Source organism: Molothrus ater, chromosome 1 (assembly GCF_012460135.2).
Source record: "Molothrus ater isolate BHLD 08-10-18 breed brown headed cowbird chromosome 1, BPBGC_Mater_1.1, whole genome shotgun sequence".
NCBI lineage: Eukaryota > Metazoa > Chordata > Aves > Passeriformes > Icteridae > Molothrus > Molothrus ater.
In genome coordinates, this window is record NC_050478.2 from 81,043,075 (window position 1) to 81,069,850 (window position 26,776).

The following is a 26,776-nucleotide window of genomic DNA, read 5'->3' on the forward strand; positions in this document are numbered from 1 at the left end:
AATTTATCAGAGCTAGATAATAAGGAAAAGGAATTAAAGATCCTGAGGGGATGAATATCTTTCTAGGACAAAGAAGGGAGGGTCAAGGAATAGGAGACTCTTGGAAGAAAAGATTACTATTTTCTGAAAAGATAATGGGAAGGTGATTGTCTTGAGTGTGAGAGAGACCTCTGAACTGTACTAGATAGCGCAGAAAACTGAGTGATAGGCCTACTGAAATTAATAAAGAGCTGGATAGAAAGAGGGAGAGGAAGGAAGAGATCAAAATCAAGATTTACTAGAATGGCAGAAGGGATTAAACTTGAGAAACAGAAGGGAGTGCAGGAAAATGTATTTGCCTCTAATACTTCTGCTTATTCTCCTTTGTGGCCAGGAACTAGACACAAGATGTCAGCAGTGTCCTTACCTCACGCAGTGCTAGCCAGTGCAGAGGGCTCATTACTATTATCACTTACCCTTCTGGCTTAAGTAGCTAACCTTCATCAGTGTGATGATTAGCATGATGAACTCTGTTTTCCAGCTTCACTTGTTAAAGACAGATTTGGAGATTTGCAGGCTTACCATCTAATGAGCTGTGTGCAGCCCTGCACCTCTTGTGAAAGCGATCTTCGGAAGAGCAAAAAAAAGCTTTCTCCTTTTACTTACCCTGCTGCAAGAAAGATTTCAGCCTAAATGATATTACTAGGGTAGGCTAAACCAAGCTTAAAAAAAGAAATCAACTTGACTTTCACTGATCTTTGTTTTGGTGTTTTCTTTTAAATGCAATGGGGGCTGCAAAAAACTGTCAGTTCTTTTAGATTTGAGAATTCAATAACAACTGTTTCAGATTTAACTTCTCTTAATTATTAGACCATCACACTGAAATTATACCAATCAGAAGCTCCATATGTGCAATGTTGTCTTAAAATAACAGTATGACTTCATTCAAGCAAACAAATCCCCTCAAACCTAAGGACTGGGGTTAAATCTGTTCCATCTATATATTCACTGACAAACTTTAGTTGCCTGATCAACTCTCCAGGTTTTCTTCAGAACTTGCTTTATTCCACAGAATTTATGCCATTAAGAAGGTGCTTGCCCAACTTTTTATAATACCTATTGAATTTCCTGTGCCTCTAGTTCCTATTTATTACACTTTAAAAATCTTTTTTCACAGCAGTCTCTGAATAATTTCCTTATGGGCTTTTTGATGGTGCTTATAAGTGGTGCTTTCACAATCAGTTTATTTTTAAAATGTTCTTCAGATATAAGGAAGCCAAGTTTGAAGATAAAGTGTAATTAATGGGCTGGCCAGCTTGACCCTAAGGTGCAGTCAGTAGAATACTTACTTTGCATGTAGCACTTGGTATTTTCCAGCTATAGCTCCCATTGCCTTTATTTGCATTGGCCTTTCCTGCATTGAATTTAACATCTCAAGTTGGACACTTTAAAAAAAAAGAAGAAAGTTTAATCTGTGAAAAGTTTGATTATGTGATTTGCTAAGTATAGCTTTTGGATATTTTCTGGGAAATTACTAGACTCCTTTAGTTCTAGATGTCTTCTTTCTTGAGCATTCCCTAGCTTATTTCCTAAATAGTTTTCGAGCTGTTACAGCAAGGGCACCTCTTGTGTAATCCTCATTGATAACCAGAGGTCTGTTCTGTTTGCTGAAGAAAGGGTTTATGTGAGGGTAACGTAAGAGAAATTAGTGGAGCATTCAGTGCAATTGGTGAATTCTGTTTATTAGTAGACAAACTGTAGAATCATCTAAATTCCAGTAAGTTACATCTGGTTCATCCACACCTTCATGCTACTTTTCTTTTGGTTTTTCAGCCTCTTTCATTTTAAAACTATTTACATACCATTAGCAGAATTTTGTTTTCTACTGGTTACATGCTAGATGGGAGGGTACATCAATTGAAGATGATTTCAGATGTGTGCTGCCACCAAAGATCATGGTGAGACTTTGGAAATCTCTTATCAATTGCCAAAATGGATGGAAACATATTAAGACAAAGAGCTGTTGATGAGATAAATAGCAGGGACGTGATCACTTTGAACTTAATTTAGTCAATAACACTTTTGCTAAACTTTTGCAATTGGTCACTATTAGAAACCAATTGCTAGGTGCAGATTGCCTGGTTTAAAGTTCTAAGCTTCTTACAAACCATACCATCTAAGGACACAGTCCAGGCTCTGGATCATGAGATAACTCAGGTTGGAGATGGCTTGAGAGATCTGTAGTGTAGGCTCAAAGCAGGGATGAGCAGAGCTCAGACCAGAATGTATACTCATGGCTTTATTCAGCCAGGTCTTGTAAATATCCAGAGATGGAGGCTGTGCAGTGCCTACAAGCAACCTGTTCTTCTGCTCCGCTGTCCTCCTGGCAAGTTTGTCTGCACAGAACCTCCCTTTTTTCAGCTTATCCCTGCTGTCTCATCCTGCAGCCATGTGCCACTGTTTAAAGCCTGGCTTCTTGGTAACATCCTTGCAGGCATTGGCAAGCCGCTGTTAGGTTTTCCCAAAGCCTTTGTTCCTGCAGGTTGAACAAACCCAGTTCCCTGAGCCTTTTCTCATAGGATAAATGGTCCAACATTGGGAACATCCTGATGGCCCTCCCTGAGCTCACACTAGTTTGATGTTTTGGGGGCCCAGAACTGAACACATTATTTCAAACATGGTCTAGTGAGCACTCAGCAGAGCGGGTTAATCTCCAGCACAAAATTAAGCCAGCTTTATAGGCTACTAGAAAGTGCTGCTGGCTCATGTTCAGCTTGCTGTTCACCAGGAATACAGGAGAGAAATTAGTTATATTAGTTGAAAAATTTAGTCTGATCTCTTCATCAGCCTCATCGTCTATAGCCTATATTTCATAACTTGTAACTCTCTGTCGTTTCTCTCCAGATTAGCTTTAGGTGTATTTACCTCTGTTTTCACAAATCCCAATCTTTTGTCTTTTTTGTCTGCATCTGTGCCTGCCTGGCCTGTGAAGCTCATATTTTCTGCCCTTGGATCTCCTGGGACTTTCCTTTGTAACTGTGTATAGTAGGGACAACAAATAGAAGCAGTGGTAATAAAGAATAGCTGGTGTTTTATGTATTGTTTTGGGGGATATTGCTGTCTGCCAAAATTGCAGGACAGTCTCATTTGGCTCATGAAGCCTTGAAAATCTTGTGCAGGTGAAGCTGTAGTTTCTTGGCCTTAGCCATGCAGAGCAGATACCTGCAAGCAGAAATGACTTATCTGCAAGCACAGATGGTGTATCTCATTAGACCTACTCACAGAGCTGAAAATTTGGATGACCTCTTGGTCTTGTGAACCTTTATATATTTGAAATACTCAGACTTCTGTTTCATGCCTGAAGATTCCTACACATCTTGCTTTACTTGTGTCACATCATTGGAACAGTGTGGTCCCATTATTGGGACTATGGCCTCAACGCCTCATTTTTTTGCCACATGCACAAATGCCACAGAGAATGTTCCTGACAAACAAGTGGCAATTGAGAGTCCCTGATAAGATGGGGCATTGCCATATCTTCTTAAAGTTGCTTTCACTCTCAGTATGGCAGAGCAGCTGATCTTTATAGATAGTTATTCAGAGACTTAGGCTACATCCCTGTCTTCCAGAGGATCTGCACTTTATGGATAGATACTTCTACCTGCAGAGGGTAGACAGCCTTGTTGCTGTGGAGGAAGTCAAGTCCTGGATGGAACTGTTTTAGTTCAGCTATCTATCACACAGGAATATTTTGAGAAGTATCAGGATGAATTTTTAATAAGCTAAGAGGTAATATATTCTGAATTACATATAGGTGTTCAAGTAAGTAATGTCATCCGAGTCCCACCTTGTGACTTCTGCTGTGCATCTCTTCAAGATCTTCATTTGCATTTATAGCTGAATTGCAAGAACCAGTTGATCCCAGAAAACAACCCTTACCTAATCAGTTCGCTGGTCTTAAGGTATCCTGGGAGAAACGGAGGTAATTTTGCTGTTCTTTTTTTTTTTTAATTCAAAGAATAATAATATAGAACATGTAAGATTATCATCAGTCTGCTGCAACCAAACAGCTCAGCATTTGGAGAGCACTTCTTGCCATGGATAAGGGCTTCATTCTTACTGAGAGAGACATTATCTTGGATGAAGCTCTCATAGTTGAAATTGTCTGCAATGAATGAAGTAATGCTGCCAAATTACAGCACAGGAATAACCATCTAGATATGCATTGGATTTTTTTAAAATTGGATTAATAGACCTGGGCACACAGACAAGTGGAAAGCCTAAAGTCTAGATATCTATACCATTGTAAAAATGGAAAGAAATGTTTGTTACAAGCTTTGTGTTTTCAATAGGAAAAAGATTGGCCCTGTGTCTTAGACTAAGATAAACCTGTTACTTGAAGTTTTGATATCAGCCTTATATATGAAATGTTCATTTCTTCCTGGCTGTGGAATTCATGTCAGCCAAAGCCAACTGTTCTGTGAAGGGTATTAAGTATTCCTTTTAAAGGGGATGTTGCAGGTTCCTGTGTCCAAGCTTGGACAGGATGAAGCATCTCAGGCCCACTAAAATAAAAGGCAGTTCCTAGGATCTAATTTAATTTGTTTGCCTTTGTTTACATATTGCAGTGAGAGAATTATTTTTGGGGTGTCACTTTTATCAGTGGTTCCCTACTCTCTGCTCTCAGAACTGGATTTTTAAAGTCATTTTACTTAAATTTTGCTGTGGTAACTCTGACAGAGACTTCCTCTGTCATGATTCTGGTCTCACACAAAACGGGATGAAACAGCAACCAGCCAACCTTTGGACAGCTTTATTTTAGGGTAATGGGGAAAAAAAGCAGTTTACAAGTTAACTTTCATGGGATTTGACTAAGTTGCTGCTGAGTCAGAAGTTCACCAGTCTTCTGCTAAGTTTTTAATGTCTCTTAATCCACACATTTTCTGTGAAGATGAATTGCGTTGACTGCAGAGGCCTATTGTTTTCCATTTTGTCTACGTTCTAGAAATTTTACATGAATCTTCCATTTTTAGGAGCTCAAGATTTGTCTAGACTTTGTATCAGTGCTACAGTACATTTTTAGTGTTACACGTGCTGCTTAATTTAAACATGTCTTCATATAATAATTCCTGAAGTTTCCATACCCCAGAAGTCTCTCAGTTGTTAGACGATTATATTAGAATTGTTGAATTGCTTTATGCAGAAGTTGACTTCATAAATGCAGGAAAGGAGGAAATTGAATTTTACTGTGCAATAGCACTACATAAAAACTATTTTGGTAGATATTAATTTTTAGAAACCATGTCTATAGCAAAATACAATAATACAGCTGAAATTCACTAATCTGTATTTCCTAGAGGAATGTACATGTACATGGTTAATTCTAAACTATAAAATGTAAATGTGGGTATCTTGATCACTTCATGAGTTCATAGTTCTGTAATTATCTTTGGTATTTAATTCAGAATAATCACTGCATAATCTGATGTCTATGCCTCAACTTTAAAAGTTTTGAATGCTTTATATGGAACTGTATTTGACAGTTAAAAGATTCAGCTAAGTTAAAATCTTTTGAAGAATAAAATAACTTATTCATAATTTTGACTTTTCAGTCCCACCCTTACAATAGCTTTTTTGTTTTCTTGAAGTACCTAACAGAAACTCTTGGAATATTAAGAAAATTCCCAGTGTTTATAAGCACTTCAGAAAAGGCAGTCAGGAAGAGCTAGGGAACTACTACTACTACTGGTCAGCCTTACCTCACTTCCTGATAGAGCAGGCAATCAGGGAAACTACTTTCAGGTACTAGAAGGACATGAAAATGATGGAAAAGTCAACACAGATGCATCAAAGGGAAGTCATATATGATAAACTTAATAAACTTCTGCAATGAAAATACCAGCTTGATAGACAAGGGGAGAACGTTGGATGTTTTCTACCTCAGTTTCAGAAAGGCCTTCAAAGCTGTCTGCTGAAAGATCTCCATGGATAGGATCTGATGGGGCATGGGCTCGATGAGCAGAGTGAGGTCAGTTGAAAACTGCTTGAATAGCCAGGCCCAGAGAACTGATCATTTAAAGGAAGTCTAGTTAGAGACCAGTTATTAGCATTGTATCCCTTGGGTCAATACTGGATCTGGTCCAATCCTCTTCAACATCTCCATTAATGATCCAGGTGATGGGGCAGACCATGTCCACAGCAAGTGGAGGAAGGGCTGATGTGCCAGAGGATTATGTTCAGTTCTGGGCTCCTTGGTACAAGAGGAAGTTGGAGCTACTGAAGAGGGTCAACTCAGTGAAGGGCCACAAAAAGAATGAGGAAATTGGAGCACCTTTTCTGTGAAGAGAGATTGAAGGAGCCAGGGAGAGCTTTTCAATATATATAAATACCTGCAGGTAGGGCACAAAGAAAAGGGAGACAGTGTTTTTCAGTGGTGCCTTGTCACAGGACCAGAGACAATGGGTACAAACTGAAATACAGGAGGTTCTCTCTGGATGTCAGTCAAAAAAAACAAAAAAGGCGTTTCCTGTGAGAGGAACTGAGCACTGGCACAGATTTCCCAAAGAGATTTTTGAGTCTTGATCCTTGGAGATAATAGCAAGCTGCCTGGACATTGTTTTGGGCAGCCTGTGTTCTAGATTGCCCAGCTTGAGCAGGGGCTTGGATCAGATGATCCTGAGGTCACTGCCAACCTCAGTCCTTCCATGGTTCTCTTGTGGAGTGCTCTGTAATTACAGTTCTGTAATTTGTCTTATTAGTTTTTTTCAGTGTTGTTTATCTTTTAGATTTTTAGACTGTCTAGACTAGACTCTCTTCTCAAATAATTGAAGGCAGTTTTGGTTTATGAACTCCGTATGTGTATGTCCAGAGAATAGGTTAGGAATGAGTGTTCCCAAGACTCTCTTAGGTTGAAGTGTTATAATCTAAGATTGATTTTCAGTTTCTATCTGAAGTGTAGTGGCAGATCTCTGCTAAGAGGGATATTAGAGGAAGCACTTGTCCCTTGTGCTGCTGTCCAGGAGGAGCCACCCAAGCAGCACATACTGGAGACTGGATGATCCAGGAGAGCCATCTAGCCTTTTCAGAGTGTGGCCTTGTACAGCCATCCCCACATCTTATAAATGATCTGATGGGCAATGTGGAACCTTCTCTTGGTTGTCTGTACAGCTGTGTTGGTTCAAAGTGACCAGAGTCTGATCAGTAGGCTGCCAATGTCAGATGAGTACAAAAAAATTATACATTCACAATGAAATGCTCCATGAAGGAGGAAAAAGCTGGTGATCTTCAGAGTAAAACAGCTGCCATGGGCATGTGAACCTCCAGAGAGACAGCCTGCCCTGAGCACTGACCCAGCACAGGCTGCAGTGATGGGACTGTTATCTGTGGCTTGGCACTGCTGACTGAGCCTGAGCTGCGGCCAGATGCGCCACCAGGGAAGACACTGAAGTGCAGGTCCGGGGACAAGGTCACACTAGCAACAATGTTTGAGTTGGCCTCTGCTTGCATTGCCTGTTCTGTGCTTAAAAGGATTATGATCTTCTGGGCTGCCAAGTCCACGTTTTGCAGAATACTATATTTCCTTGTCATTACAACCAAATTGTTAATAGTTAAAAAGCACGAGTGAGAAGATGAACAACCAGCTCTTTTGCACTATCCTGTTTATTCTCAAAGAATTTGTGCTCAAATTCTTTTCATCTTTTCCTTGAGGATTATATCAGATATTTCACTTCTCTCATGCTTCTGTGATAGCGGTTCTGCAGGCTCAGTCACACATTCTACTGAAAATTCAGAAGTGGTTTCTCAAGTGCAAGTACCGTACTTAATAATCTTCACTCAGTTTTCAGAGGTAGAGATGCTCCTGTTTAAATCAGTCACATTTGTGAAGGCCCAAGCCCTTTGAAAAATGCAGCAGGGTATACTAATAAAAATAGCCAGAGGTCAAGTTTACAAACTGCATTTGAAACTGTTGTGTTATGTGGACAATAGCCAAGACGCTGAATGGGTTTCCTTAGGTTTCCCAAGGACATAAACATCACCAAATTACATCTTCCCTTTACTATGTTAATATTTTGATTTGGTCTAAAACCTGACCTACCTGAAATAATTACCAGGCTTCCTGAAGTTCTAAAATATGCATTTTCATTAAAAAACTTCTACTGAAGTCACACCTGTCAGTCTGGTTTAAGCTTTTAATTAATTTGTTCCTTAAGATTACCATACCTAAAAGAAATGGTAACAGATGATGAAATTGCTTCATGTGCCAAGAGTGACAGTGAGATAACATTTGGTGAAATAAAAAATGAAACTTTCTGAGCATTGAGTGGTTTATAAGAAAGTTATGAGGGGCTGTTTGCCAGTCTGTGATACCTAGAGAAAAACAGTAATTACTTCAGGCTGGACTTTTGCAATAGTGAATTGCCTTAGCTTGTGTTTTCTGGAGTGTTTCCATTAGTTGTTAACATCCTACTGTTACTTGAAGCTCTGCAAAGCGAATGCAGGCTGAAATCAGCATGACTTTGCCACTTCCAAGGGTGATCATAGCTCTCCCTTTGACATAATGCTAGGTAGCTGCTTTCTGTCACACAGTGTGGTCTGTCATGCCAGCACAGGCAGATACAGAGTGGGAAATTCTCCATTTATTTTTCTTCTGTTGTGGAGAGATGTGGTTTTCCTTTTTTACATGTGAAAGTCGTAATGTTTTGATTCATAAAAGATTGAGGCTCTCCAGTGGTCTGTATGGAAACTGGGCTTCAGGAAATAGCAGAGGTACCAAAATTAACCCATAAATGTCTGGTAGTTCATTACTGCTGATAGCTTATTGGTGCTTTACATATGAGTTGCAAATCTGCCTTTTGATGGTCTTTCAGAAGAATGGCAGTGTTTCTCATCTCTGCATAGGCTACAAAACACTTGGATCATTTCTACATGTCACAACTATAAAACTGGGGGGGAAGGGGATTGGGGATAAGAATTGCATACATGTGATTATACTTAGCCCATCTACACAGAAAAGGGGGAGAGGAAAGAATATTTGTGCACCAGTGTTGTGTCCCTTTGTGTGCTTAACAAGGTCATGGCCGAGCCCTTTGTCTGCCTGAGGTGGGAAGTCCATGGCAACATGTCACTGATTCCCTGGGGTGCCTACCTACATCAAGGCACTTCATAGGCGGATCAGTGGCATCCTTGCATTGTCTTTTCATGGCCTTTCTCTAGCCTTACTTACAAAACAAGATAGCTTGTGCTTGACATGGAGCATATCCCTGGAAATTTCCTCTGCCCTGTTATTGGGGCCTGTCATAGGAGCTTACACTTCCACTGTGTTTTAGGAAATTTTTCCTGATGCATATTCAGCAGTACTGCCAAAGGAGAGGATGTTCATTTTTTCTTTCTTTTTTCCTTCCCCTCCCCCTTTCCCTTCTTTCTCTTTCTGTTCCCTCTCCTTGCAGTTTTCTTTCCTACTGTACCTCTGCCCAATACTCAAAAAACTCCTGAACCTAGGAGGAATGAGCCTTTCTCTTCTTACTTTATTCACGGATCAAGTAGCATGATTGCACCGTATTTTTTTCTGAGCTCCGGATTGTGCTACTATCCCCTCTGTTGCATCAGCAAGTGTTGCTGTTCTCTATAGCAGAGCTTCACAACAAAACTTGCTATTCTCCCCTAAAGCTCCAGCATGCTTTACTTCTACTCCTTTTGATATGCTACGGTTATGAATGAGGATTGGTGCTGTAAAATTCATGGATCTTTCTTCACAACTGGAAGTCACTAGCAGAGATCCCTCTGATAGGCAAAAATGAAATTAAACTTCAGTTTGCAGCTGGCCATTATGTAGCAGCAATAGCATTGCTGTCATCTGGGTGCCTAGGGTATGTCTCTGTGGGCTTTTTCTGTATGAAGATTTTAAATAAATATGACAGGAGCCCAATACCCTTCTGTCAATTTTAATGTCATAGCAGCAAGTACTCAGAGCAAGAATACACAAGAGAATCTGTCTCCTCTCTTGACAGTGCAGGTTAATAATAGGAATGCCATGTTGGTTAATGGAAGCTTTTTCCATAAATATGGAGGATGAAAATTAGAAAATTATTTGTCCTTTTGATAAATTAAGGACATTCACTTTACACCTGCTCTTTTTGCCTTTTTTTTTTTTGTGGTCACATAAGGAATGGGTAGACATTTGATGTTAAAGGTGTGTGTAAACTTGTTTGTTGGTCAAAAATTTACATGTATCAGTTTATAAAATGTGATCTCAGAATATAATGTAAAAGGAGAATTATAAGTGAATACAAGTTCAAGCAGTAAATATCTCAGACACTGATTTGGCTTCCTGTATTCTTATTTTGAGCTTTTTGAGGTCACAGCTATCTGGTTGTTACCAAAAACCTGTAGTAATGCATGTGTTGGGGTTTTTTCAGCCCCTGTTCAGAGAATAGATTTTCACTGAACCACAGCTTTTTGTGTCTGAGCAGCCTCAAATGCAATCTGGCCTCATGGCTTATTTGCACCTGCCGTGAGTAGGTGCTCTGGGAGTCACTCAGAGACTGAGAAGTGAGAACAAATAAACACCAAAAATACATTATTGCTACTTCTAACATTGTTGCATTCTGCTGACCTTTGCTATTCTATGTTTTGCAGCTCTCTTCTGAAGAAAATATTCAAATAATACCTCTACTTTTCAGTTAAATGAAAACTTCTGTTTTTTGTGGGGGGCTCAGTTTTTTAAGATTATCTGTATTGTAAGATATCAAACCAGAATGTACAGCCTTAATGGAATCTGAGGCCTTTCTCAGATACATGCATTTCTGTCAGTATGATTTCTACGCTGTCTCACACTCTTTCATGAGATGTTTTTCTGATGAAAGCAGGATAACCATCTGAATCCTTTCCTGTGTTCTTTGACTTAGCATCCCAGGCCAGTATATATTCTATCTTCTCCCTGAGTAAAAAAGAGGAAGAACTCTACGATCTAAATTGGTGCTGTTGTTCCTCTAAAGTATTTTTACGACTTCTCGTTGCAAAGGTTTTCAGCTGTGTCTAAGATGATGTGAATTCAGAAGAGTTCAGCTGAGTCAGGCAGTGCATCATCTTACACTCCAGCCTTGGAGTGTAAGATCATGCACTGCCTGACACAGCTGAAGTCTTCTGAACTTGTAGCAAAATTTGGTTGCTACAGGTTCCAAATTCCTGATGTATTTACGTGTGAAGTGATTATGCTGCAAGTTACAGAGATGCTTTCTCAGGAAAGCACTGACTTTGGAAATACATTATCCAAAGTCATCACATAATAGAAAATAAAGAGTGTGGCGATTAATTTGCCACTGTTGCATAGTTAATGTCTTGCAATTAAAAACAACTACAAAAACTACTGGTTTGGGATCAAGTCCTTGGGGGTTAAAAGGCTGTTAGAGAAGGACAGGATCATTACCTCCCCTGTACCCTCTGCCAAAAAAGTACCATTGAAAAATTTCCTCTGGTTCTTGCTCCTGCAGATCTTGAGCTCCCTCTAACCACTTGCTTTCGTAATGAAAACTCATCAGGGATGTGTTTTATACTGAACTCTTAAAATAATCAGCATTCCACACATGTTTAGCTCTGAGTCCCAGCATGTTGAGGAGTCTTAAAGGTGTGAGGGGAAATAGGAAATGTAATGGAATCAAGAGATAAATAATCAAAAATACATTTTTGCAGTAGAAATAGCTCCTATTTACAAAATGTTTCTTCCAAATAGGAAAATTTGAAAAGAATAGGCTATGAGTCACCCCACATTAAGAAAAGTTATGAAAATTAGTGTTTACAAATTGGCTGTGAGTATGGTGTAGTTATTGTGACAATTGCTATTTCACTTTTTAATTATGTGAAAATCTTACTGTGGTGGTGTATGTTTTCATTAATCTTCACACTGATGTACTGGGTCTCCATTGAAATACATAAAAGGAAAAATTACCTGAATCATGGGAAATATCTGCATTTGCATGTTAATAGGCTTTTACAAAGCATGTTGCAATTCATTAGTAAATAAAAAGCCATTAATTAAAATGGTTCTATGTCCAAATATGCACAGAATGACAGAAACAGGTTTTTGAAGCACACAAAGGAATGGTATTGTTATTTTTGCTAATCCAAAGCAAATCTAAGCTGATACTTAGATAGGTACACTTTTCAAAGGTAAGTATGGTAATGATTTCTTAAGTCAGTTCCCATTATTATATTGTCACTTCTTATAACATCCAGACAGTGACTGAAGGTACTGCCACCAGGCAGTTATTTTGGAAAAACTCTGTTCTTGCTGGGGACACCCTTCAGCTGGAAGGATGGAAATGTAGCTTTAGACAGTACTCTAGCCAGAACTGTCCCACCAGGTAGTGGATAAAGTAAAATGAGTAACTTTTAGTGCATCTTTGTTCTTTTCTGTTGTGCTGTGTGGGGAAATGACCAGTATAAAATACTAGTACAAACTGGCAGCATGAAGAACCACTAGTACTGCTGCTGCTTAATAAATGTAAGCTCAGCTGAGACTGTGCATGCGTGTTTTATTTTCATTCCTCAGAGAGGCTGATATCTATTTGTCCCATAGAAGCAAAGTGAAGAAGCAAAGATGTGCATCACAAACAGAAAAAATGTAGTCTAACCCTGCTCTGTATGGTAGAAGGTAATTCTGCCAGGTAGTCAGCTGCCATCCTGCAGGTGCTGTGGTGCTTCTTTAAGGAAATGAACTGCTTTTGCTGTTACTAAAGCCATTCAAACAAATAGAACACCAAGAAGTGGCAGATCTAAGAGATTGAACTAGAAAAGTAGCAGTCATTCTTCTTTGATTAACAGAAAAATCACTAGTGGTATTGACATTCAGGAGTTTGTAGTTGCTTTAAGATTTCTACATCCCATTGAATGAATGGGTACTACTTTAGTACTATATTCAGATTTAACAGCACATTGATCTGTTATCCGTTTGAATTGTCATGGCTTCTATTATCACTTTAAAAAGCTAGACATTTATTTCACACAGAGTGAAAGCTTAGTGTCTAAGAACTCCTCTTGACATCCTTCAGATTACAATGCTTTGAATCCCATTGCTATTGATTTCCTGAAGGTTATTTTCTGTGTATTTTCATAGCACCAAGTCCCAGTCCCACTGACAGTGGAAGTTTTGCAGATGATTGTAGTAATATCTGATATTGACCTTCCAGATTAAACCCATAAGATTAATATGGAAGGAAGAAACAGCCTGTTCTGGTAGTGTTCAGGGGACTGGATGTTTCTAGATGGAAAATGATGCTGCCTTTCCAACCACCACCTCTCAGCACAGGCACCGTAATGGTAGTAGAGGAATCAAGTGGTTGCTTCCTCTCAGGTCAATGGAGGTCAGCTTCTCTGTGGAAAAATTATACTTCAACAAGTTCATTTAAATGAAGATGCACCCGTGTCTGAATCCTTTTGAGAGAACTTCGTTCCTTGTCTTGTGTCACAGTAAAAACCTATCTGGGCTAAGTGTATTAGGGACTAGGGGGTTTCTTGCTATTAAAAGTAAGCCGTTAAGTTAAAAACATTTCTTAATTCCATCTTCTGTTGCTCCTATGTGAGCCCTGAATATAAAATTGCATACTTAAAGAATGTTCTCTCTGTCTGGATGACATGATTTATGACTCCACTTGCCACTGGAGAATAGGGAAAATTGTGTCGATAACTTTGGCAGGGTTTGAACTAAAGCGAGTTTTTGACTAAGAGCAGTCAGCTTACACAATCTTCAGCTGGCATCTGATACTACCAGAGTACCTTCATGACCTTCCAACAGCATCCTTTATCATGGTCAGAGCTTCCCCAGGAGTGGCCTATTGAAATGGACAAGAAATTCCTTCTGGTCCCTTTTGCTATGGGCAGAGACATTTCCTTTGGAGAGCTTCACATAATAGTAGGGTGCAACGGTAGAATGTAAACCATTCAGAATGCACAGTGTAAATTTGGGTTGAGAAGGCTTCTCACTACAGTTGTATGGCTGTGGAAGGTGATGTAGTATTTATGCATGTGCAGACACCTGCATACTTGACTTCATGTCTGCACTGGTTTTGGGGATAATAACAAATGATACTGCAATTGCTCAAAGCAGTAGGAGAGTGAAAGGTGCACATCTACTGAATGATTAATACTGTGAAACATTGGAAAGCAAGATTCAGGTTATGAACTCTTAACAGGAAAGGTTGGGAAATTTCGGGCCACTGCTGTGTGGCTCTGAGACAAACACAGCTTCATCTGGGCAGAAATGATGAGATTTACACCTTCTCAGCTTCTGTCTTCTTGTGTTTTTCTCACTGCACTGACATCCTCTATTTCTAGTACAGCATCAAGCTGTTCTTCCAGTTGCACTCCATCTTTCATCTGCTGAGAGATGGAGGAGTACAACAGGGCCACAACTGACCCCTACATCTCTGTAGCCAAGACGCTGCAGTGCAGGCCCATGCTCATGGTATTCTCAGCATGAAAGTGCATTGCTCTCATGGGAACGTGCACAGGGATGCACTTCAGCACCTGACAAACACATGGAAGATTTGGTCTTCTCTCCCTTTTGAACCATGGTCTTTGATAATTTTGCAAATGCTTGAAGTCTACCCTATTTCTTTCCTTATTTTAGAGTTTCCTTGGAGTTGCATCACCATTTAAGCACTACTTACTTTATGTCAGTTTTCATAGCTCTCTTTTTTCCACAGTTAAGTAGTTTAAAGATTATTAAGTGGGCTGATGCTGCAGTAGCTGCATGTGAGTAGTTGGTCATTGGTGTTCACTAAGAGCTAATGGAGATACTGCAATAACAGGATGAAACCTTTATAAATCAACCAGCAGTTGGAGAATTGCGGACTATTTCTAAATCCTCTGAGTCTACGGAAAAGGTGAAATACTTAAATCTTCATTTTGTGATCAGAAGGCAGCTTGAAAGAGAAATTTATTCTCTGATAGCAATATCATGTACAACAATATAGATAAGAGATGGTGGATCTCTTTCTTAAATAATTTCTTTTTATGGGTTATACTTGAACTAAAACAAAAGATGAATGAGAGGCTGGTGAGATTAATCAGGCCATATGCTGCAATGCCTTAATAGTGAATGTAAGAATAATGAATGTCAATCAGTTGCTATTAAATGTAATGGCCAGTCATTTACCACCTCATTAAAAGATCAGTACACTCGATTTGCTTGTATGTGAATAGCAAAATAAATAGTAATTAAGATTTCCTGATAGGGCGTTGCGTTCTCTTGGGGTGTATCAGGGCACAGCCTAATACACACAGGAAAGTTATATCCCAAAGTAGCATCTGTAGGTATGTGTAAGAATTTTGTGTGTATTTGTGTATGCACTGTGTTTTGTCAGGATTTGTCATCAAGGGGAAGCACTGCTTTTTACTTGTTTTAGTATTTTCTGCAGCACCTGGATATTTTTGAGGTTGTTCCCTCCTTCATCTGCAGGAGACTCTGAGGTTCAACAGTGCCATCTTGTGGATGATCTAAAGATCTGAAAGCTTTGGCAGATAAATGACCTCAAACACAATAAATAATCGTAGAATATCAGATACTGTATGTCCCCACGCAATCAGCTAAAACATTTCCCTCTGGTAGTCAGTCAGACTAATTATTACTTCTCTGTCCATAAAATTGATAATCTAAACGTATTACAACCAACAGGAAATTATTTCAAGCAAGCTGATGAGCAGGCTGCTTGTTAGTTTTGTTCTGTTGCTGAGAAGTGTGATTTTAATCATCTCAGTGTGGTTTTAATCATCTTAGAATTTATTTTTGCAGACAATGCCAAAATCAAAGGCAACTCTGTAAATTCAAATAAGCACCCCTGTAATGACATATCTGGACATCTTTAGAGAAGCATTAGATTGAAACTAAGACTAGTTAATGTTCATGGTTCATAACCAGAAAATACAAATTCCCAAACAACCTTGAAGATTAAGGTGAATGATTTGAACAACTGGGCACAATACTTTCAATTGCAGAAATAGAAGGGCAGGATTAAAGTATGACGTTTTGTTGACTGAAAAGGAAATTCTGCTCAGAATACTTGGGGAACCTGTTCATGGAGTGGATATCATGCCAGGAAAAAAAGTAAAAACCCACAAAACTTGCTCTCATTAGGAAGCAGTTGGGGAATCAATGAGTAACTGCAGATCATAGTATTTCATATATGGTTTTCATTTTGCTTGCCTAAGTTAATTGTGAGGAAAGTGAATGGAGTTTATTTGGAAATGAGCAGGGAAATAAAGGCGAGCTGATCAGTGGAAGGTTCTGCTCACTTTTCAAGTCCTTGCTGTTTTGGGGTGCTGGAGGGGCAAGGGTGTGCTGTCTGTGTGCTGCCTTTGCCTGAATGGTCAGGGAGCTGGGTGCAGCCCCAGGTGCTGTGCTGTAATCTCTTTGGTTTGCAGGAATTTCTCCTTTGTTTTTTCCAGTGCCTGTCACAGAAATTGCTCCTTTGCTTTCCACAGCTGTAGGCCAACTATGAGTCACAGTACATGCCAGTGGATGATTTGATTAAAACAAGGAAACATCAAGTCACAAACTCCAGCATTGTTCTTGGGTAGTTAAAAATGATGATGTAATTTCTGGTTCCAAAGTCTTGAAAAATGTGTATTTATAGTTTCCATATATCTGTTTGCCAGGCTTACTTAAAAGAGCAAAAGGTGATCACCAGTGCTAAGACATACCATTAATTCCCACAAATATGAAAAGATAAATATGAGTCATTCCCATTCTTTAATCCTAAATATGAATAATTGCATCTAGAAGATTAGTTTAATGCAGTTTTAATGATTTAACTTTAGTCTAACATATTTTGACCAAAAAAAAAAAAATCATCCAGTCTAATAAAAGCCTTGCATCGATGTAGTTTTCTCCTTTTTAAAGTAGGCTAACCTGTTTTGAATGTTGGCGTAGTGGAAATTTTGAGATTGATGCCTTATTTTCAGGAGGTTCTACATTTCAATCTATTTTAAAGGTATCTGCTATTAATTTTAAATTTAGTCTTCTGCAAGTGTCACTTTCTACTTATACTGTAACGAAGTTAGATGAGACCACTATTGTCTACTCCTTTGTGTACTGTATCCTAAGAGTTCTTAGCTGTCTCCTTATGTGAGTTCTTGGTTCTCTCTAAGCTATCTTTTCCAGCTATATTTTTTGTTCTTGTTCTTCACTTATGGTGTTCCTGGTCTGAATACTATCTTTTAATAGAGGTATACTGTGAGCTACTATTTTTACTATTGCTTTTTCTCATTCTTTCTTTGTCTTGGTACGTTATTTTGATTTTTCTGATCGCCAGTGTACATGGGGCACTTACCTTCTCCACTGTGGCTGCAGTGAGACCCACTTCCCTTTTTAGGAGCTTTTATGTTTGTGTGGACAGCAGCAATGTTTGGGGGTTTTTCCTGGTTTTGTCAACTCTGAATGGAGCCCTTTGGTTTGGATTGCACTGTGAGGAGTGCTCACATTCCTTCCTCCAGATTGGATCTGCTGTTCAAACTTCTGCAGGAAGCCAGCATTATATGCATTCCATCCTATCAGATAAGGGATGCAGTAGGTAATTTGGGTGCACCAAACACCAGCGTGGCTGCAGGTGTTCATCCCCCCACAGCAATGTGCTCTGCTTTGTTCTGCATTTGGGCCCACTCTGAAACAGCTGTGAATTTGTGTCATCTCTGTGTGCATACGTGCACAGCCTCTGCACATATGTGCACACCTTCACTGCATTTACAGATAGATAGATACAGTTAACTGTAAATTTCCCTGTTGAATTACAAAACTGATTTAGTCAGGGTCTCTGTTTTAATGGAGTTGGATAAATCCTCATCTGCTCTATGTGTGTTCTGTGGCCTCTAGGAGATTTCACAGTGACTCCTGTGTCACTGTGTTTGTCTTTATACTATGTCTGTCATACTTCAGTTCAACCAATCCCTCTGAGGTGAAGACACAAGATTTTAGTATTATTAATGCCTCGTTTCATCTAGTTAATGATCTTTGCAAGTTATTTCATCTTCTTTGTGATTTACCTTCCATGTCAGATAAAGATCCTATTTGAGCTAAGTATTATGGAATAATAGAAATCTATTCTATTTGAACAGTCAGGACAAATGAATCCAGTAGAGAATCTGATGTTAAACAGGTGCAGCATCGCACATGTAAAATCAGGGTAAGTTCTCTGAACACTTAGATCTTAACAGATGTGTTCTTTTTCTCCATATGTTAGAACAAAATAAGGATTTGCTTTGAAAGTATTGACACAAACACTAACCAGTCTTGGCAAGCACAAAACTGTGTTCCTTACACAGTATCAGCTGTGACTATTCATTAACTTTAAATAAATGTGTGCACTAAATAGCTGTAAAGCACATATATGTATAAACAAAATCAGGTTTTGTCAGAAATAAATTTTTTTTGCTTTCTTGTTTACTGATGCCTAGACAAAGGAATGATGCATCTTCAAAACAACATCTGTCAAACCGATTTTCATCAGATTAAGTATATCCTCAGAAAAACCATCACAGCTTACAAAATACTGGAAATGTAGGTTGTGCTTTGTATAAAACACCAATAGAATTTAAAGCACTTAAAAGTGCTTTATAAATGTAGCAATGATAGCCTGTGCCTGTTTTCCATTTTTGTTTCTATTTTCAGGAAGTTCTTGGGAAAGATAATGAGTGATGTTGCAACACTGCAATCCCAGTAGATGTCTCAGAGTGCAATTACAGAGTTATGGTCCTGGCAGCTAATCTGGGTCCACAAAAGCGCATGATTTGGGAGTCTGGCAGTAGAGATTGAATTTATTATGACAAAGTTCATCTGTGGAAAGATTTCTCTCATTGGGAATGAAATTAAAGCATGAATCAGTGACTGATTATCCAAGCCTTTCTCTGATCTGTTGAATTCTTCATTAGTATAGATGTGTGATTATATATACTCTGGTCTGGTTCTATATATCATCAAAGATAATGAATAATACTAATTTTTTTAAGATTTTTTCTGAAACAATGTAATCTGGTAGAAATGTAAGGACATAGGACATAAATACCAACACACTCAATCATTCCCATTTCTGGCCAGCTTTTGGTCTTTTTCCCTGCTACTGGATAATTAATACATGGAAATGAACTTCCTATTAAGCTGGTGTGTCTTCTGTGGGAGTGAAGCATTTTTCCTGTGTAACAAGTTAAATAGAGAGGTGAAGCCTCATTACCGTGTGCACCTGCAGCTGATCATGGAAACCTGGGGCAGCCAGAAACAAGTGCCAGGGTTTCTGCAAGATCTTTGTGGATGGAGGGTAGAGGTGCTTGAGCTGGAAGATGGGTCAGCATTCCCATTAGTTCTTCCATTTAAAAACTGGAAATCTAGTATGGAGCAGGGAGAGTCCAGTCAAAATCCATGGAGATGACAAACAAGGGGGAAAGTCAAGGAGAATACTGTTCCAGCTGCATCGGGGAGTAGATCCCTTTTGCAACTCTGATTTCCTGTTAGGTTGCTGTCTGTGTGTCAGCACTATCCTAGAGTGTCCTACATGAACCGTAAGTGAGGTGTTTTGGTGCTTACCACACACCTTTGGGAGAGCCTAATCAGCATCCTGTTTCCAAGGCAGTGTAACTAAAGACAGTCACAGAACCCACTGCATACAAACAAGGCTGCATATGTTATGTTGTGATAGTGCTCAAGATAAATGCTTTGTGTCTGAAAAATACAGTTTTACTAGGAAAGTGGTACTGCTGACTTTGGTCTTCTTTATAAAGATGTGCTAGCTGCTTCTGAAGTACTACCTGAAGCATAAACCTGAGACTGGATTTTAGCTTACCTGAAAATGACAGTGATCTTTACAGGATCTTCAGCCTAATTCCTGAGACAAAAGAACATATAATTAAATTAAAATAAATACAGAAATCTGCCAAATAGTCTAACCATATCCAGCTCTATCATATACTTAGGAGACTTAACACTTGCAAGTTTGGGCCCTGTGAACATGAATAACATGACATTTCAACAGGAGGCTGGGGTTTCTAAGCAGATATTTGTAATTTGCAGTGGTAAAAGATGTGTTTGAAATGACCATTATGCAAGAGATTCCTTCTGGTTGTCATTTTTGGCCAAAGCCATAGAACATTACACTTGTTTTTAAAGTAAGAATTATGAACTGCACAGCAGATAATACAGTGTGGTAGTTGAAGAACAGCTCATGGCACATTCAGCAAATGCAGGCTCTGCTGGGGAAATGTTGATGTGAATTTCATGCATCATCCCAGCATAATGAACATTGAAAGGTCATGTTAAGAATATTAAAAAAAAATCCATCTGATTTGACTTTTTCACCATCCAGTATTGTTAATAATATAATGTCAAGCAAAAAACAGTTTCTCTGAGTGTGACTAAAGCCAGATTCCATGTCTAGTTGAAGAGTAAATTGTCATACTTTTTTTCTTTTTCATTTACTGTTCATTTCCTTTTTAATGTCATGGTGTGTGTGACTTGTACCTTGAGCCACTGCAGTACATCTGTATTTTCTCAGTCAGAGTTAGTTTTTTGAGTTTGTTACTCGGTATCCAGTAAGTCTCATGCAGAGTGTAACATACTAATTGGCTCAGTATAATTAGAATGAAATGGAAATGTTTCGCTATTGATCTTTGCTTGTTATTAGTTTGTACTGACAGAAAATTGGATTGAAAAAGTCTAATACAGCTATTAAAATGCTACTTCTTATGGCAGGAAATATCACTGTTATTCTTCCATGAAAGTATTTTAGAGCAGAACTCTCTTCCTTTCTCCTTTTTTTCTAACCTTGTCTTTCTGACTTTTTAAAAATTTCTAGGAGGGATGCTGAGCCTTGTTAAATAACCAGGCTGTTCAGAGACTGAGCAGCAATACCATGACTTAAGCAGGGCTCAGGCAATATTTATGAGTTCATTATAACAAGTCTAATACTGTGCTGCTTGTTATCTTAACTTCACACAACAATATGTTAATAAATTTTTACAAGCTGTGTAGTTGTAAAGTGCATCATAGTAATCACTATCATTCCTCTAATAAGTCATTTGATTTGTGTGTGCTTTGTGTTGTTCCAGCCTTGTGAGCTGTAACATCTTGGGGTAGAACCCTTCTTGTGGTCCAGGTTAATGGACCTGCTCTGAGTCCTCAGTTACAGATGTTCTCATGGGGAGGGACACCTTCAGCTCCCCACTCTGCTTCCCTCTGCAGTGCCTCAGGTTACATGGTTTTCTTACAGGAGAATTACCCCTATTGTGGAGATTTTCTGGAGCTCCAGGTCCCAGCCCTTCTGCAGACTCCATGCAGATGTGTGGTTTTACCTGCCCCAGAGGCACTAAGGTTGCTGTGTGTGTAATTCAGACTCTGGCAGTGCCAGCAGGGCGAGCAGTTGGACGTGGCTGTGCTGTAGCCTCCAGGTAGAGGTGGTCACTTCAGGAGATCAGGGAAACCAATGGCTTGTGCTGACCAAGCTACAGAGAACTCTGGCTGTGGAGAGTCTGTTCCTGTTGGTGTGGATGGAGGGTCTGCAAATGAAAAACCAGGAAAGGCTTTGCTTTATGTTTTTTAATATTTGTTTGATTACAGACGTTTCTTTTCTTGTAATAGACTACCTGCTTGAATATCTGCAATTTAAAGTACAGTCTGTTGCTCTTTCTGAGACTCAGAATCCTCATTCGTTCGATTGACAGATGTAAACTTGAAATTTATTTTATTCTCTAACACAGCAGTGACTTTAGTCCAGCTACAGTTTTCATTGTGCAATACAAAAACACTAAAGTACTGCTGGCAGTTTATGTATAAAATGTGAGGATTAAGAAACCAGTGCAAACAAAGACTCAGCTTTAAGGAGCAGTATTGTTGGACTAGCCTCTTACATCTGTCACAATCATGGTGAAGTAATAGCAGCCAAAACCTAAAGGTCTGGTTTTGGCTGCAGTAAGTACTACTAAAGCAATAGTCATTTGAAGAGAAAATTTGTCTTGTCTGTTTGAAACATTAATGGGTTTCAAAAAATGCCACCTTTTTTTTGCATTGTATGTGTGATTTCCTTTTCATTTTTACCTTCTAAATAAGTGATACAAATGATCTCTCTTATTTTTTTCAGCCCACCTAAGCCAGCAGTGTTCATCTCCGGTGTCATTGCTAGGGTAAGATTATCAGTAAATTTCTCTCAGTCATAGCAAAATTACTGTAAGCTTTTCAGAATTACCTCGAATCAGAGCAAAATTAATCTTTTTCATACCCCTTCCTCTTTTGTGAGAGGAGGCTTTGTGTTTTCTATATTCGTGTAAGGCCCTTTGACCATTCTTTCTGGGTTTGTGTAAAATTGAAATTATTCATTGAAATTATTTCCACTGTTTTTCTTTGAATTTTAGCACTTTAAGTTTATTGGATCATCCTTTTATATCTAAGCTAGATATTACTGTATTCATTTCCTTTGGAAGCAGCTGCATATTAAACTGCTGCTGTAGCTTGATCTGTGATGAGGAGCAGCCCTCCTGCCTGTAAGGTGACATGCTTGAAGATAGTATGTTTCAGCTGCCATATTGTGCCTTGAGGTACTTGGGATTCAGGGTGTTATTCCCTGGACTTTAAGAGCAGGCAGGACCTGGAAATCCTTACTATTAACTAGCCATTAATCATGTGATCAGTAATTTGTGCATTGTGGCAGGGTTTTTGTCATGGCTTTATGTGGTGGTTACCTTACATCACAGGGGGTTGTAGTTTGCTTTACTGTAAGACGCTATGCTTGTGTCAGATCCCATAGGAAAGAGTGAGCTGATGCCATTTTCCTCAGCCCATAAGGAATGGGCAATTGGCAGCGTCGGGGGAGAGAAGGCAGAAAATGTTGAGTCTGAGGAGAGCAGATCTTTGAACACTGGAAGCACGTTGGAGGAGAGTAAAAATTATAAAATGTAACAAGTTAACATAGTGATTAAACGAAACCAAAACAAAACAGTGTAAGGTTGTTGCCCTGTGAGCCAGTGGAATGCCCAGAGCTTCTGGCCTGTATGTTTGTCCCGCTTTCTGAAGAGGGAAGTTGTGTCCCTCTTCACTATTGTCCCCCTGTCACTGAGCACTGATAGTATTTGTTTCCTGTTGCTTTTTGAAAGCCTCATGGGACTGACCATAGAAATGGCAATGGTAATTAGGTGACATATGGGTCACCTGGACTGAGACTGCTCAGCAGCAGACCTGACAGCTAACCTGGTTAAAAGAGCATGTTAAACTTCAAAGCCAGCCATCCCTAAGAGTTGAGTCATAAGTAGTTTTAGATCCTGCTTTCTTCCTAAAGAAACTGGCTTTGTTTAGTCTGGAAAAGAGAAGGCCTTGGGGTGACTTAACTGCATCCCTCAGGATGGAGTCCTGAACAGCCTGGTCTAGTGGAGGGCATCCCTGCCCATGGCATTGATGTTGGAACTGGATGATCTTTAAGATTGCTTCCAACCCAGGCCATTCTACAATTCTGATTCCTGCAGCAGGCTTTTTGTGCAGGTATTTTTCATGCTGCCTTAACTTACTTTTAAAATAGTCTAGTCTTTCTAGTGGCTTCTTTGAAACCAAACACATCTGAAGATAGGAATATTTTGATTTTTTTTCCCTTGGAGTCACATTAAGATACCTTATTATTGGATAGTGTGTGTAACTGGAAGAAATGAAGCTTACATAAGAAAAATTTTGAAGTTGGCTAATAAGAATAAAAACATAAAATCTGTAAAAGGGGACCCCAAAGTAACATGCAACACTGTTTTTCATCTGATTTTCACAGTTTTTAGAATTTACATCAATTATAACTGGAAAGTACACTTTTAAGATTCCTTAAACTTTTCCTGCTGTGTTCTTCAAACAGGGTGATAAGGACTTCCCTCCAGCTGCAGCTCAGGTGGCTCATCAGAAGCCACATCCTTCTGTGGAGAAGCTTCCCCACCCACAGCACGTCAAACCGCACATCCACCAGCCTCGCAAGTGAGCTCCCGCCAGGATCTCTGCCAGCCTGCTTCAGTGAATGTTTTCAAGAGAAGACAAAAACCCTTTAGTATTCACACTGTCAAATCTGTAAAATTGACATCTAAAATAATATGCTGTTTCTTTTACTTTAATTCTCAAGGGTTAATAAGAATGAAGACATTGCTCAGTTGTTATCCCAGATGGAAAATTCTGTTTTGGGTATTTGCTGATCAGGGGTGCTTTTTTATAAGATTTTCTTATTGCCAAGATAAAAACTTCAGTATGAGTAATATGATTAATGGGCTTAAAATTTGTACTTTTAGTTGTGGACTCACAGTAGCAGATAGTTAATGTAGTTTTTATGCTAAGCCAGTGAGGAAGAACAGCCCTTTTGTACTGGTACCTTTACTGTCTGGAGGGAGTTTGTTGGGTGTGTTGAGACAGAAGTCAGTGGTTGTCTTGATTATGTAGAACCCTTGCAGTCTTCAGTATCCTACAGTGTTCCACCCCAGTGCCCTCTGGATTCAAGCAGGGAGATGATGATAGGGCCCCGCTACATTCTCAAGTGGGCAGAGATCCAGCTGAATCTTCTTTACACCCCTTTGCACTCACACAGTCTTGCTGAGATTTTTCCCTCTGGTGGTCTGTGGGAAAGGAGAGGAGAGAGAAATCAGAATTACAAGAACACTGCTGCTGTAGACAACTCATTTGTAATCTCATGGGTCTCACTGGGGGCTGTATTTTTGAGGTGATGATTTCACATTCCAATAGCAAGCTGAAGGAGTTCATGACCCTCCATATTGAACTTAAAATAAGTTGGTGAAAAATCTGTTTCCTTTTTTTAATTTAGAATTTGAGATCACCTTTTGAAACTAAGAGGTACCATTAGTAAATATGTTTATGATCCAATCTCTTTTGTACATAATTTTTTTTCCTAGTGTTCTTATTCTGAAATACAGTAGTGATATGAGGGAGTAAAAAGAAAGTTATTTCCAAACAGAGCAATCAGGTTTTTTTTTTACCAGATAATTAAATCACTTAATTTCTCAGTTCAAAATCACTTAGCTCTGTCATTTTCCTTCCGTAACTCACCTCTGTAAAAACCAGGAAAAAAGTTTCATACATTCTACCTATTTTAAAGTGTCCTTCTGTTTTTAACTGACTATAAATACAATACAGCCTTTGGTTTATAAAGCCTCCAGGTTTATAAAGTTTCTAATGATGTCAAAAAAGTGGGAGCTAATGTTGCAGCCATTCACCTGGCAAATGACTGAAATGTTAAGGTCACTTGGGGCTGTAGCAGTTCATTTATGGTTTAAAAACAGTGTGGAAAGTTTAGAAATTATTATTTTTTAAATATTCTGTAGATTTAATAATTATTTCCCGAGTAGCTGATTTAAAACAACAGCAACAAAATAATGGGAAATGTGGCCCATTTCACAAGTGGAACAACTCACTTTGTGTGGGTGCAAGGGACCTGACATTTCCATCTCTTCGTAGGCTTGAAATGGAAATGATGTTTTACAAATTATATGCATGGACATACTTATTCTAAACCCAAGGAAGGATGTACAATCTACATATGCAGTCCTTATTTTCAATTTGATTAGAAACCATACTTGCCTTAAGGAACGAGTGTTGTTTGTAAGAATTATTCTGTATTAGAATATGCCTAACTTTTCAAATCTGCTTTCTGTTCTGATGTCGGTGCAGCAGAGGCCTTGTTTGTAGCTGCTTATGAGTGTACAAGTGATTCACACCTGAGCAACTCATTCATAAGGGTAGCATGGCTGAGCCCGTTGGAATCTGTGCAGGAGATGATTTGCTGGCAGGAATGTTTGCAGGCACGGGACAGGCGGTGGTTGGTGGTGCAGCCGTAGCTGTCCGAGTGCTGCGTCGGCGATGGAGCGGAGCAGAGCGTCGCCGTCACCTCCGGTACCTGCTGGCCTCAGGGGGAGCTGGGTGGGATCCAGCTCTGCCTCCTGCTGTGCCTGCCTCTGAAGCAGTGCCTAGAGCCCGGTGTAGTCAGTGGTGGTGCAGTCAGGAGGGTCAGCAGAGCTTAGGTATGGCACCATTGCCCAAAGGGAAGAGTCTTTCAGGATGAGCTGGATCGCTCTTGGCTCCACTGACTGCAGTGGGAAACTAAACCTCGGTGTGGAGACACACGGTGAGGTGGGGCTGGGTACCTCTGCTCCATGACTTGTAATAGATAAAAACAGCTTTGAAAGCCACACCACATCTCCATTGTGACAGTAAAATTTAGGAGCATGGATACATTCAAATTACAAACTACTGCTCCTGGTTATTAATGCAATATATACAGCATATATAGACCATACCTGATTTTTGTCTTTGATTACTTAGATAGATATGTAAGTTTGTACAATGAGGTATGGCTCTTAAGATAGCTTTAGTGGCTTTTAGAGCGCAGAAATTCATATATGATTAGAAAATGTCTCTCTATGAAAGCTATATATTGTTGGGAGGTATCCATGTTTATACATAGATGTCCTTACCAAAGCATTACCTTTTCCAAAATAATCATAACTGGTGAACTGGATTTCTTACTGATGGTTATTGATACTTTTAAAATATGTTGCAATAGCATATAAGCACAGGAGATGTTCAGATGTTACCTTGAAATAACTGCAGAAGAAATTTGCTGTAATTGTCAATGTGGCAATAGTGCAACAATAAAGCATGAAGTTATATATTGGGCTCTTTTTTCTCTGTAAGTGCAATGTAAATCAGCAGGATGCAGCTTTGTGGCATTTATGGGATTTTATTACAGATTGCCGCATGACTAATCAACATTTTATAGATAGTGAAATTTATTATGAA

General features: G+C 39.2%; 1 protein-coding gene across 1 annotated transcript in view; it reads left to right on the forward strand.

The window, feature by feature from the left end:
• Nucleotides 1-26,646, forward strand: part of DAP (death associated protein) — a 51,418-nt gene extending 24,772 nt beyond the window's left edge. Inside the window, exons 3-4 of the mRNA XM_036404402.2 lie at nucleotides 22,092-22,134; nucleotides 23,838-26,646. Coding sequence (XP_036260295.1) covers nucleotides 22,092-22,134; nucleotides 23,838-23,957 — 163 coding nt within the window. The 3' untranslated portion in view covers nucleotides 23,958-26,646. The remainder of the gene's footprint in view (nucleotides 1-22,091; nucleotides 22,135-23,837) is intronic.
• Nucleotides 26,647-26,776: the final 130 nt, after the last annotated feature.